General features: G+C 58.1%; 1 protein-coding gene across 1 annotated transcript in view; it reads left to right on the plus strand.

Annotated features, from left to right (window-relative positions):
- Positions 1-1,997: 1,997 nt before the first annotated feature.
- gpaa1 (glycosylphosphatidylinositol anchor attachment 1) overlaps positions 1,998-14,527 on the plus strand; it is a 32,281-nt gene continuing 19,751 nt past the window's right edge. The window contains exons 1-4 of the mRNA XM_067969032.1: positions 1,998-2,129; positions 3,147-3,326; positions 7,474-7,585; positions 11,436-11,580. Of these exons, the coding sequence (XP_067825133.1) occupies positions 2,056-2,129; positions 3,147-3,326; positions 7,474-7,585; positions 11,436-11,580 (511 nt within the window). The 5' untranslated portion in view covers positions 1,998-2,055. The remainder of the gene's footprint in view (positions 2,130-3,146; positions 3,327-7,473; positions 7,586-11,435; positions 11,581-14,527) is intronic.

The following is a 14,527-nucleotide window of genomic DNA, read 5'->3' on the forward strand; positions in this document are numbered from 1 at the left end:
TAAACACTGACACCCCCAACTCACTGCATCCCCCACCCCCCAAACACTGACACCCCCAACTCACTGCATCCCCACCCCCCAAACACTGACACCCCCAACTCACTGCATCCCCCACCCCCCAAACACCCCCACCCCCCAAACACTGACACCCCCCGAACACTGACACCCCCAACTCACTGCATCCCCACCCCCCAAACACTGACACCCCCCAAACACTGACACCCCCAACTCACTGCATCCCCCACCCCCCAAACACCCCCACCCCCCAAACACTGACACCCCCCGAACACTGACACCCCCCCAAACACCCCCTCCCCCCAAACACTGACACCCCCAAAACACCCCCTCCCCTGAACTCACTGCACCCCACCCCCCAAACACTGACACCCCCCAAACACCCCCTCCCCCCAAACACTGACACACACCCAGAGGTGAGAGTGACTGCCCTTGACATCAAGGCAGCATTTGACCGAGTGTGGCACCAAGGAGCCCGAGTAAAATTGAAGTCAATGGGAATCAGGGGGAAAACTCTCCAGTGGCTGGAGTCATACCTAGCACAAAGGAAGATGGTAGTGGTTGTTGGAGGCCAATCATCTCAGCCCCAGGGCATTGCTGCAGGAGTTCCTCAAGGCAGTGTCCTAGGCCCAACCATCTTCAGCTGCTTCATCAATGACCTTCTCTCCATCATAAGGTCAGAAATGGGGATGTTCGCTGATGACTGCACAGTGTTCAGTTCCATTCGCAACCCCTCAGATAATGAAGCAGTCGAGCCTGCATGCAGCAAGACCTGGACAACATCCAGGCTTGGGCTCATAAGTGGCAAGTAACATTCGCGCCAGACAAGTGCCAGGCAATGACCATCTCCAACAAGAGAGAGTCTAACCACCTCCCCTTGACATTCAACAGCATTACCATCACCGAATCCCCCACCATCAACATCCTGGGGGTCATCATTGACCCGAAACTTAACTGGACCAGCCACATAAATACTGTGGCTACGAGAGCAGGTCAGAGGCTGGGTATTCTGCGGCGAGTGACTCACCTCCTGACTCCCCAAAGCCTTTCCACCATCTACAAGGCACAAGTCAGGAGTGTGATGGAATACTCTCCACTTGCCTGGATGAGTGCAGCTCCAACAACACTCAAGAAGCTCGACACCATCCAAGATAAAGCAGCCCGCTTGATTGGCACCCCATCCACCACCCTAAACATTCACTCCCTTCACCACCGGCGCACTGTGGCTGCAGTGTGCACCATCCACAGGATGCACTGCAGCAACTCGCCAAGGCTTCTTCGACAGCACCTCCCAAACCCGCGACCTCTACCACCTAGAAGGACAAGGGCAGCAGGCACATGGGAACACCACCACCTGCACGTTCCCCTCCAGTCACACACCATCCCTACTTGGAAATATATCGCCGTTCCTTCATCGTCGCTGGGTCAAAATCCTGGAACTCCCTTCCTAACAGCACTGTGGGAGAACCGTCACCACACGGACTGCAGCGGTTCAAGAAGGCGGCTCACCACCACCTTCTCGAGGGCAATTAGGGATGGGCAATAAATGCCGGCCTCGCCAGCGACGTCCACATCCCGTGAACAAATAAAACAAACTCCTGCTGTACCCCCACCCTCCCCAACATATCCCCTCCCTCCCCCCCCCTCCCCCACACACACACCCCTCCCCCACACACCCTTCCCCCCCAAAGACGCCCTCGCCTCCCCACACACCTCTTTCTCCCACACACAACCCTCCCCTCTCACACCCTGCCCCCATCACATCCCTCCCCCCACACACCCCCTCCCCCCAGATGCCCACATTCCCTCCATTGTAGTTCCTGCTCCCTCACCGTTGACTGTAACTGGGCACAGACTCGGGCCGATAGTGTCCGACACCGGGCAGCACGATCACCCACGGACCCGTGGCCCGATGCCCACTCGGTGGATCAGACCCTGTGCTGTGACTCACTTTCTTTCTTTTCCCTTTACTTTCAGTACAGTGCGAGAGTAACTGTTGCCAATATTACATCCTGTGGCGTTTTCAGGTGATGTGGAGCAATGGGGCTGCTTTCAGATCCAAACCGCAGGCAGGCGCTGACAAACCTGGTCACCAGGATGAACACACCACTCTGGTGAGTGGAAATGTGACTGAGGGAGGTTGATGGTTTGGGTATTTAACCTGTGCTGTACCTGTTCTGGGAGTGTTTGATGGGACAGTGTAGCAGGAGCTTTACTCTGTATCTAACCCGTGCTGTACCTGCCCTGGGAGTGTTTGATGGGACAGTGTAGAGGGAGCTTTACTCTGTATCTAACCCGTGCTGTACCTGCCCTGGGGGTGTTTGATGGACAGTGTAGAGGGAGCTTTACTCTGCATCTAACCCTGTACCTGCCCTGGGAGTGTTTGATGGGACAGTGTAGAGGGAGCTTTACTCTGTATCTAACCATGTACCTGCCCTGGGAGTGTTTGATGGGACAGTGTAGAGGGAGCTTTACTCTGTATCTAACCCGTGCTGTACCTGCCCTGGGAGTGTTTGATGGGACAGTGTAGAGGAGCTTTACTCTTTCTCTAACCCGTGCTGTACCTGCCCTGGGAGTGTTTGATGGGACAGTGTAGAGGGAGCTTTACTCTGTATCTAACCCTGTACCTGCCCTGGGAGTGTTTGATGGGACAGTGTAGAGGGAGCTTTACTCTGTATCTAACCCTGTACCTGCCCTGGGAGTGTTTGATGGGACAGTGTAGAGGGAGCTTTACTCTGCATCTAACCCTGTACCTGCCCTGGGAGTGTTTGATGGGACAGTGTAGAGGGAGCTTTACTCTGTATCTAACCCGTGCTGTACCTGCCCTGGGAGTGTTTGATGGAACAGTGTAGAGGGAGCTTTACTCTGTATCTAACCCGTGCTGTACCTGCCCTGGGAGTGTTTGATGGAACAGTGAAGAGGGAGCTTTACTCTGTATCTAACCCGTGCTGTACCTGCCCTGGGAGTGTTTGATGGGACAGTGTAGTGAACGGTGATTCAGTTAACGCTCTCATTGCTGAGCTAGTCTGGTGGACCGGGTTGTCGCTGCAGGAGGCGGGCAGTGCGGATGCTCTGATCGTGTCCTGGACCCGGTGTTTTTAATGCTCCCTGTGTTTTCTCCCTGTCTCCAGCCTCCTGTGCTACGTGGTCGGAATCACCTGGTTCATGGGTCTGGCATTCGAGCCCTTCACCCTGCGTATGTACACTTCGGAGAACGCGATGGGGTCCACCATGGTGGATGAGAACTTCATCTACGGTGACAGGGCCCTCTCGTACGCCCGGGAATTCTCAGGTCATGGAAAAAAGGCAGGGTAAGAGGGCGGGCCCGGGTCACCCATCGAAGAGGGCGGGGCCCGGGTCACCCATCGGAGAGGGCGGGGCCCGGGTCACCCATCGGAGAGGGCGGGGCCCGGGTCACCCATCGGAGAGGGCGGGGCCCGGGTCACCCATCGGGGAGGGCGGGGCGCGGGTCACCCATCGGAGAGAGCGGGGGCACGGGTCACCCATCGGGGAGGGCGGGGCGCGGGGTCACCCATCGGGGAGGGCGGGGCGCGGGTCACCCATCGGAGAGGGCGGGGCCCGGGTCACCCATCGGGGAGGGCGGGGCACGGGTCACCCATCGGAGAGGGCGGGGCCCGGGTCACCCATCGGGAGGGCGGGGCGCGGGTCACCCATCGGAGAGGGCGGGGCCCGGGTCACCCATCGGGGAGGGCGGGGCGCGGGTCACCCATCGGGGAGGGCGGGGCGCGGGTCACCCATCGGAGAGGGCGGGGCCCGGGTCACCCATCGGAGAGGGCGGGGCGCGGGTCACCCATCGGGGAGGGCGGGGCGCGGGTCACCCATCGGAGAGGGCGGGGCGCGGGTCACCCATCGGGGAGGGCGGGGCGCGGGTCACCCATCGGGGAGGGCGGGGCGCGGGGTCACCCATCGGAGAGGGCGGGGCCCGGGTCACCCATCGGAGAGGGCGGGGCCCGGGTCACCCATCGGGGAGGGCGGGGCGCGGGTCACCCATCGGAGAGGGCGGGGCCCGGGTCACCCATCGGAGAGGGCGGGGCCCGGGTCACCCATCGGGGAGGGCGGGGCGCGGGTCACCCATCGGAGAGGGCGGGGCCCGGGTCACCCATCGGAGGGGGCGGGGCCCGGGTCACCCATCGGAGAGGGCGGGGCCCGGGTCACCCATCGGAGAGGGCGGGGCCCGGGTCACCCATCGGAGAGGGCGGGGCCCGGGTCACCCATCGGAGAGGGCGGGGCCCGGGTCACCCATCGGAGAGGGCGGGGCCCGGGTCACCCATCGGAGAGGGCGGGGCCCGGGTCACCCATCGGAGAGGGCGGGGCCCGGGTCACCCATCGGAGAGGGCGGGGCCCGGGTCACCCATCGGGGAGAGCGGGGCCCGGGTCACCCATCGGGGAGGGCGGGGCGCGGGTCACCCATCGGAGAGGGCGGGGCCCGGGTCACCCATCGGAGAGGGCGGGGCCCGGGTCACCCATCGGAGAGGGCGGGGCCCGGGTCACCCACCGGGGAGGGCGGGGCGCGGGTCACCCATCGGAGAGGGCGGGGCGCGGGTCACCCATCGGAGAGGGCGGGGCGCGGGTCACCCATCGGGGAGGGCGGGGCGCGGGTCACCCATCGGGGAGGGCGGGGCGCGGGTCACCCATCGGAGAGGGCGGGGCCCGGGTCACCCATCGGAGAGGGCGGGGCCCGGGTCACCCATCGGGGAGGGCGGGGCGCGGGTCACCCATCGGAGAGGGCGGGGCCCGGGTCACCCATCGGAGAGGGCGGGGCCCGGGTCACCCATCGGGGAGGGCGGGGCGCGGGTCACCCATCGGAGAGGGCGGGGCCCGGGTCACCCATCGGAGAGGGCGGGGCCCGGGTCACCCATCGGGGAGGGCGGGGCGCGGGTCACCCATCGGGGAGGGCGGGGCGCGGGTCACCCATCGGGGAGGGCGGGGCCCGGGTCACCCATCGGGGAGGGCGGGGCCCGGGTCACCCATCGGGGAGGGCGGGGCGCGGGTCACCCATCGGAGAGGGCGGGCCGCGGGTCACCCATCGGAGAGGGCGGGGCCCGGGTCACCCATCGGAGAGGGCGGGGCGCGGGTCACCCATCGGAGAGGGCGGGGCGCGGGTCACGCATCGGAGAGGGCGGGGCCCGGGTCACCCATCGGAGAGGGCGGGGCGCGGGTCACCCATCGGAGAGGGCGGGGCGCGGGTCACCCATCGGAGAGGGCGGGGCGCGGGTCACCCATCGGAGAGGGCGGGGCGCGGGTCACCCATCGGAGAGGGCGGGGCCCGGGTCACCCATCGGGGAGGGCGGGGCGCGGGTCACCCATCGGGGAGGGCGGGGCGCGGGTCACCCATCGGAGAGGGCGGGGCGCGGGTCACCCATCGGAGAGGGCGGGGCGCGGGTCACCCATCGGGGAGGGCGGGGCGCGGGTCACCCATCGGAGAGGGCGGGGCACGGGGTCACCCATCGGGGAGGGCGGGGCGCGGGTCACCCATCGGGGAGGGCGGGGCGCGGGTCACCCATCGGGGAGGGCGGGGCGCGGGTCACCCATCGGGGAGGGCGGGGCGCGGGTCACCCATCGGGGAGGGCGGGGCGCGGGTCACCCATCGGGGAGGGCGGGGCGCGGGTCACCCATCGGGGAGGGCGGGGCCCGGGTCACCCATCGGGGAGGGCGGGGCGCGGGTCACCCATCGGGGAGGGCGGGGCGCGGGTCACCCATCGGGGAGGGCGGGGCGCGGGTCACCCATCGGGGAGGGCGGGGCCCGGGTCACCCATCGGAGAGGGCGGGGCCCGGGTCACCCATCGGAGAGGGCGGGGCGCGGGTCACCCATCGGGGAGGGCGGGGCGCGGGTCACCCATCGGGGGAGGGCGGGGCGCGGGTCACCCATCGGAGAGGGCGGGGCCCGGGTCACCCATCGGAGAGGGCGGGGCCGGGGTCACCCATCGGAGAGGGCGGGGCCCGGGTCACCCATCGGAGAGGGCGGGGCCGGGGTCACCCATCGGAGAGGGCGGGGCCCGGGTCACCCATCGGGAGGGCGGGGCGCGGGTCACCCATCGGAGAGGGCGGGGCCCGGGTCACCCATCGGAGAGGGCGGGGCCCGGGTCACCCATCGGAGAGGGCGGGGCCCGGGTCACCCATCGGGGAGGGCGGGGCCCGGGTCACCCATCGGGGAGGGCGGGGCGCGGGTCACCCATCGGGGAGGGCGGGGCGCGGGTCACCCATCAGAGAGGGCGGGGCCCGGGTCACCCACCGGGGAGGGCGGGGCGCGGGTCACCCACCGGAGAGGGCGGGGCGCGGGTCACCCATCGGAGAGGGCGGGGCCCGGGTCACCCATCGGAGAGGGCGGGGCACGGGTCACCCATCGGAGAGGGCGGGGCGCGGGTCACCCATCGGAAGAGGGCGGGGCCCGGGTCACCCATCGGAGAGGGCGGGCGCGGGTCACCCATCGGAGAGGGCGGGGCCCGGGTCACCCATCGGGGAGGGCGGGGCGCGGGTCACCCATCGGAGAGGGCGGGGCGCGGGTCACCCATCGGAGAGGGCGGGGCGCGGGTCACCCATCGGGGAGGGCGGGGCTCGGGTCACCCATCGGGGAGGGCGGGGCGCGGGTCACCCATCGGAGAGGGCGGGGCACGGGGTCACCCATCGGGGAGGGCGGGGCGCGGGTCACCCATCGGGGAGGGCGGGGCGCGGGTCACCCATCGGGGAGGGCGGGGCGCGGGTCACCCATCGGGGAGGGCGGGGCGCGGGTCACCCATCGGGGAGGGCGGGGCGCGGGTCACCCATCGGGGAGGGCGGGGCGCGGGTCACCCATCGGGGAGGGCGGGGCCCGGGTCACCCATCGGGGAGGGCGGGGCGCGGGTCACCCATCGGGGAGGGCGGGGCGCGGGTCACCCATCGGGGAGGGCGGGGCGCGGGTCACCCATCGGGGAGGGCGGGGCGCGGGTCACCCATCGGGGAGGGCGGGGCGCGGGTCACCCATCGGGGAGGGCGGGGCGCGGGTCACCCATCGGGGAGGGCGGGGCCCGGGTCACCCATCGGGGAGGGCGGGGCGCGGGTCACCCATCGGAGAGGGCGGGGCGCGGGTCACCCATCGGGAGGGCGGGGCGCGGGTCACCCATCGGGGAGGGCGGGTATTGAGGGTCCCTAATTGGAATGGATTGGGTTGGGGAATTTCTGACAGCAGGGGCTGGATTCAAGGGTGACTGATTGGAGGGGTTTTGGTCTGGTTGGAGTGAATGAGGCTGCCCGGTGAGGGATCTGACACTCTGGGATTCAGAAGTGGATGTTGTTTTGGGGGCTGTGCTCAGAGTGGATGAGATTTGGGGGTCTCTGCTCCAACAGGTGGGAGGTCCTTTGATCACACTCTGTACAGGGAGAGTTTCGGGGTGAATCTATAAGTGTCGAACGAGGTGTTGTTCAGTCCTATAGCTCTAACTGGCGTTTGCTTTGTCCCAGGGGGATGCCTGTGGACTGGCTACTGAAGACCATGACTGGCTTGGGATTGGAGACACACACCCAGACCTTCTCCCGAACTCTGCCTTTCCCGGACGAGATACGGGAGAGATACGTACGTTACAAGCATTCCTAACATTCACGGACTGCAAGAAACCACAACCAGTACAGCCTGTCCCGCTTTAAGGGGTCTCGCCTCCCTCCTCCCCTAATGCCTCCACTGTGAAACCGCTCACCTGTTGCAGTGCTGAGTCAGGAAAGGCTGATGCTTGCTCCCCAGTCTGTATGGAGTCCACTGTTCACACACGGGACATGTTGCGCCGATGTCGTTATCCCTGGATTAGGGAGGAGGAAAAAAATCAGCCAGTGCTCCCGATCACTGAACATAAGAGCAGGAGGAGGCCATTCAGCCCCTCGAGCCTATTCCGCCATTCATTGAGATCATGGCTGATCTGTATTCTAACTCCATCCACCCACCTTAGAGTCATAGAGTCATAGAGTTATACAGCACGGATAGAGGCCCTTCGGCCCATCGTGTCCGCACCGGCCATCAGCCCTGTCTACTCTAATCCCATATTCCAGCATTTGGTCCGTAGCCTTGTATGCTATGGCATTTCAAGTGCTCATCCAAATGCTTCTTGAATGTTGTGAGGGTTCCTGCCTCCACAACCCTTTCAGGCAGTGAGTTCCAGACTCCAACCACCCTCTGGGTGAAAAAGTTCTTTCTCAAATCCCCTCTAAACCTCCCGCCTTTTACCTTGAATCTGTGTCCCCTTGTTATAGAACCCTCAACGAAGGGAAAAAGCTCCTTAGCTCCATATCCCTTAGCTCCTTTGGCTAGCAAAAATCTATCGATCTCCGATTTAAAATTATTAATTGAGCGAGCATCTACTGCTTTTTGTGGGAGAGAGTTCCACACTTCTATCACCCTGTGTGTGAAGTAGTGTCTCCTAACTTCTCTCCTGAATGGCCTGGCTCTGATTTTAAGGTTCTGTCCCCTTGTCCTAGACTCCCCCATCAGCGGAAGAAGTTTCTCTCTATCTACCCTATCAATTCCTTTCAAAATCCTAAAAACCTCAATCAAATCACCCCTTAACCTTCTATATTCCAGGGAATACAAGCCTGGTTTATGTAATCTCTCCTCATAATCTAACCCTTGGTGCCCTGGTGACATTCTGGTGAATCTACGCTGCACTCCTTCCAAGGCCTTTCTAAGGTGTTGTTCCCAGAACTGTACACAGTGCTCCAGAGATGGTCTAACCAGGGATTTGTATAGTTGTAGCAAAACTTCCTCCCCTTTATATTCTAGCCCTCTAGTTATAAAAGTTAACATTCCATTAATCTTTTTGATTATTTTTTGTACCTGACTGCTTCATTTTAGTGATCTGTGTACAGGGACCCCTAAATCTCTTTGGACCCTCACTGTTCCGAGCTGTTCACCATTTAAAAAATACTCGGATCGATCCTTCTTTGGTCCAAAGTGGATGACCTCACACTTACCTGCGTTGAAATCCAACTGCCACAGTTTTGCCCACTCACTTAATCTATCAATGTCCCTTTGTAATTTTATGCTCCAGTCTACACGACTTACTGTGCCACCGACCTTTGTGTCATAAATAGTCGAGGCCCCAGCACAGATCCTCGTGGGACACCACTAGCCACTTCCTTCTGGAAAGTTCACAGGAACAGGGTCTGGACAAGGCCCTGAATTTCTCCCCTCTCGCACATTGCACTGAAGGTCTAATAGATGCCTGAGCGAGGTACGAGTCTTGGTACTGCAGCCAGAGGGGAGATTGGGATCGGGATGTGGGCATCGCTGGCGAGGCCGGAATCTACTGCCTGTCCCTAGTTGCCCTGAGAAGGTGGTGGTGAGCCGCCTTCTTGAACCGCTGCTGTTCTTTGTGGAGATTTGATAAACTGAGTGACTTGCTGGGCCACTTCAGAGTCAACCACATTGGTGTGGGACTGGAGTCACATATAGGCCCAGACAGGGTAAGGACGGCAGCTTTCCTTCCCTAAAGGGAATTAGTGAACCAGTTGGGTTTTTATGACAATCCGACAGCTTCATGGTCACTTTTACTGATCCCGGCTTTATTAAACTGAATTCAAGTTCCACAAACTGCCGCAGTGGGATTTGAACTCTCGATGGATTATTAGTCCAGTAACATAACCACTACTCCACCGTACCCACTCGTTAAAGAACGAGAAGCAGGGACTATACTTAAAAAAAAGATTCCGTGGAGAAAAGTTCTGGATCGAGATGATAGAACATAGGAATTGCTGGACGAGAAAAGACAGAGGTCCATCTCATTCGCCGCCCACTCTCCCGGGAGGTGCGGGATACAACATCTAATGGACTTGTTGACTAATGGTAACAATCTCTGGTAGATCCCCCGTGGCATTGTTCACGGACACACTGAGGACAGGAGTTCTGTGCTGTGAATTATTCTGCTGCTGAGGTGAAGCATTGTCCCTTTAAGGCCTCAAAGTCTAATTCATGGAATCTTACAGCACAGGAGGAGGCCATTCGGCCCATCGTGCCTGTGCCGGCTCTTTGAAAGAGCTATCCAATTAGTCCCACTCCCCCTTGCTCTTTCCCCATAGGCCTGAAAATTTTTCCTTAATTGTTGTTAAGTAAACACCATGTGAGGTCAATCAAGGTTTAAGTGCTCTTTGGTTTGCAGATTGCAAATTTCAGGCTTCAGCTTGGATCCCAGGATGCAACGTCTGGCTTTCTAGATCTGTTTTTTTTTTAAAAGTGCGATTGCTGAGATCAGTCCGAGGGGACAGACGTTCTGACTCCTGTGTCAATTGGATATTTTCTGTTGCCGGGTGAGTTAGGAACATAGGAACAGGAGTAGGCCATTCAGCCCCTCGTGCCTGCTCCGCCATTTGATAAGATCATGGCTGATCTGTGATCTAACTCCATATACCCGCCTTTGGCCCATATCCCTTAATACCTTTGGTTGCCAAAAAGCTATCTATCTCACATTTAAATTTAGCAATTGAGCTAGTATCAATTGCCGTTTGCGGAAGAGAGTTCCAAACTTCTACCAGCCTTTGTGTGTAGAAATGTTTTCTAATCTCACTCCTGAAAGGTCTGGCTCTAATTTTTAGACTGTGCCCCCTACTCCTAGAATCCCCAACCAGTGGAAATAGTTTCTCCCTATCCACCCTATCCGTTCCCCTTAATATCTTATAAACTTCGATCAGATCACCCCTTAACCTTCGAAACTCTAGAGAATACAACCACAATTTGTGTAATCTCTCCTCGTAACTTAACCCTTGAATTTCTCTGCACACTGCACATGATTGGCTTTCTTTTTCTTTTTAATGCTTTTTTTTGACACACAAATTTGTGTGTGGACAGACGTAACAACAGCCGGTATTTATATTGAGCCTTTAACGTAGGAAAATGTCCCAAGGCACTTCTCAGGAGTGTTATCAGACAAAAATGGACAGTGAGCCAGAGAAGGAGATATTAGGACAGGTGACCAAAAGCTTGGACAAGGAGGTAGGTTTTAAGGAGGGTCTTTAAAGGAGGAGAGAGAGGCGGAGAGGCTTAGGGAGGGAATTCCAGAGCTTAGGGCCTAGGCAGCTGAAGGCACGGCCGCCAATGGTGGGGCGAAGGGAGTGGGGGATGGACAAGAGGCCAGAATTGGAGGAGCGAAGAGATCTCGGAGGGTTGTAGGGCTGGGGGAGGTTACAGAGATATTAGGGAATTACAGAATGCTCCCTAAAACACAAATGAATTAGGGGCGAGACATATAAATGTAATATTCAGTGACGGACAAAACACGTGCGCAAAAGAGAGAGTAAGGTTAAAAGGTTCAAGCTATAGAGTGCGGCATTGGGGGAGGGCACAGTCCAAGGTGAGGTAGGTGATTCACAGAGCTGATCTTTTACTGTTCGTTTCATAATCTGACAGGACTTATTTATTCAAGCTTTTTTGATTGTTATCGCAGATGGTGAAAGGGATCAACGTCTACGGAATCCTCCGAGCCTCCAGGGCAGCCAGCACCGAATCGATCGTCCTCAGCACCCCCGTTGAAATCAAGCAGAACAGCCAGGCTGCCGGCCTGCTCCTGGCTCTGGCCTCCTACTTCCGAGGTGAGGGGGCCCAGGATTCGCGCAGTGTGATCTTTGAATTTTTCTCCACACGCGCCGGCTCGTACTGGGGAACGGTTTCCCACCTCCCCCCCCACCCCCCCGACCCGCGCGTCCCCCTTCCCCCACCCCCGTCTCTCCCCCCACTCTCCCCCCGCGCACTGCTTCCTCCCCGCGCACCCCTCTGTACATTCTGTATTCAGCCTATTTCTCTATTGTATTATGAACCTTACATTTGTCATCAGTCTCCTTTTACTGTTTCATTTTAATCTCAATATCTTTAGTCATGCAGGAAGCTCCAGCTTTGGATGCCCTTCCTTTCCCTCTCGTAGGGATGTGTCTACTCTGTACCCGAACCAATCTCTCCCTGAAGGCCGCCCATTGTTCAATTACTGATTTGCCTACCGATTTTTGATTCCAATCCATCTGGGCAAGATCCCTTTTTTAACTCACTGAAATTTGCCCTCCTCCAGTTAAGCATTTTCACATTTGATTGTTCCTTGTCCTTTTCATAACTATTCGAAACCTAATATTATGATCACTGTTCCCCAAATGCTCCCCCCTTTTTTAAACATGCTCCACCTGCCCTTCCTCATTCCCCAGAACTATTAGATCCGTCACTGTTTCCTTCCTGGTTGGGCTGGAAACACACTGTTCCAGAAAGTTCTCTTGAACACCTTTCAGGAATTCCTCCCCCTCTTTGCCCTTTACACTGTTACTATCCCAGTCTATATTGGGATAATTGAAGTCCCCTCATTCTCACTACTCTATAGTTCTTGCATCTTCCTGTAAGTTACCTGCAAATTTGCTCCTCTATCTCCTTCCCAATACTTGGTGGCCTATTGTATACATCCAGCAGTGTAATAGCTCCTCAATTGTTCCTTAATTCTAACCAAATAGATTCTGTCTTTGACCCCTCAACTATATCATCTCTTTCCAGCGCTTTAATACTTTCTTTGATCAATACTGCCACCCCCCACTCCTTTCTTTCCTTCCCTATATTTTCTGAATACCTTGTAGCCAGGAATATTAAGTCCCCAATCCTCCCCTTCTTTGAGCCAGGTCTCTGTTATTGCCACTATACCATAGTCCCATGTAGTGACTTGAGCCTGCAGCTCACCACCTTATTTACCACATGCTACATGCATTTACGCACATGCACTCCAATCTCATCTTAGACTGCCTCGCATTTGCCCAGTCTGATCCCTCCTATTTCTGAACTATTTTTTACTCTTGTGCTATTTCTCTCTCCCAGTCCTCTGTGCACCTTGTTTCTCCTCTCAAATGTTTTATCCTGGTGCCCACCCCCCTGCCAAATTAGTTTAAACCCTCCCCCACAGCACTGGTTAACCTCCCCGCGAGGACATTGGTCCCAGCTCTGTTGCGCTGCAACCCGTCCATCTTGAACAGATCCCTCCTGCCCAAGAACTGGTCCCATTGCCCCAGGAATCTGAAGACCTCCCTCCTGCACCATTTCTCCAGCCACGCATTCATCTGTCTTATCCTACTGTTCATATAGTCACATAGACTGGGCTTTTATTCCCTCCACTATGGAAGATTAAGGGATTACCTAATTGAGGTGTTGAAGATGATTCGAGGAATTGATAGGGTAGATAGAGAGAAACTATTTCCTCTGGTGGGGGGAGTCTGAAACAAGGAAGAAGGAGCTTGCATTTATATAGCGCCTTTCACCACCTCAGGATGTCCCGAAGCCAATGAAGCACCCTTTGAAGTGTAGGCACTGTTGTAATGTAGGAAACGCAGCAGCCAATTTGCGCACAGCAAGATCCCACAAACAGCAATGAGATTAAATGGCCTGATAACCTGTTTTGGTGATGTTGGTTGAGAGATGCATTTTGGTCAGGACACCGGGGAGAACTCCCCTGCTCTCCTTCAAAATAGTGTCATGGGATCTTTTACGTCCACCTGAGAGGGCAGACTTTAAAACAAGGGGGTGCAACCTTAGAATTAGAGCCAGGCCGTTCAGGAGTGAAATCAGGAAGCACTTCTTCACACAAAGGGGAGTGGAAATCTGGAACTCTCTCCCCCCAAAAGGAGCTTTCAAGACTGGGATCGATTGATTTTTTTTGGTAAGGGTATCAAGTGATATGGAACCAAGCCGGGTAAATGGGATTGAGATACAGATCGGCCATGATCTAATTGAATGGCGGAACATGCTCGAGGGGCTGAATGGCCTCCTTCTGTTCCTGTGGTTGTGCCGACCTTTGTGAACGCGGTGGTGCGTTTACCTCCCGAGCCACTAGGGGAGCCCTTGGTGCAAACATTTGCCGGTGACCTCGAGCCCAAGGCAAAGGTCAGGTGGGTCACTGCAGTGTTGGACCATGGGACTGACCCAGGACACTGGAGTTTGATATGTTGACCCCACCACCCCATGGGAATGATTCACGGCCCGAGCTGCGTGGAGCAGGAAAATCCCAGGTTTGAGCCGAATTGATCAGTAGGAACGCAGGAGTTGCCAGACCAGAAAAAGCCCACGATCCATTGAGTTGGCCTTCTACCATCCTGGTAGTCACGGGATACGGCGATAATGGAATTGTTGACTAACCCACTGGGCCACAGCTATTGCTCTATAATTGACCTCTCTGGGTGAGGGAGAAACAACTTCCACCTGAAATACAGCCCAAACTGTACCTGCCCTGGGAGTGTTTGATGGGACAGTGTAGAGGGAGCTTTACTCTGTATCTAACCCTGTACCTGCCCTGGGAGTGTTTGATGGGACAGTGCAGAGGGAGCTTTACTCTGTATCTAACCCGTGCTGTACCTGCCCTGGGAGTGTTTGATGGGACAGTGCAGAGGGAGCTTTACTCTGTATCTAACCCGTGCTGTACCTGCCCTGGGAGTGTTTGATGGGACAGTGTAGAGGGAGCTTTACTCTGTATCTAACCCGTGCTGTACCTGCCCTGGGAGTGTTTGATGGGACAGTGTAGAG

The sequence above is a fragment of the Heptranchias perlo genome, chromosome 2 (genome assembly GCF_035084215.1).
Source record: "Heptranchias perlo isolate sHepPer1 chromosome 2, sHepPer1.hap1, whole genome shotgun sequence".
Classification (NCBI taxonomy): Eukaryota; Metazoa; Chordata; class Chondrichthyes; order Hexanchiformes; family Hexanchidae; genus Heptranchias; species Heptranchias perlo.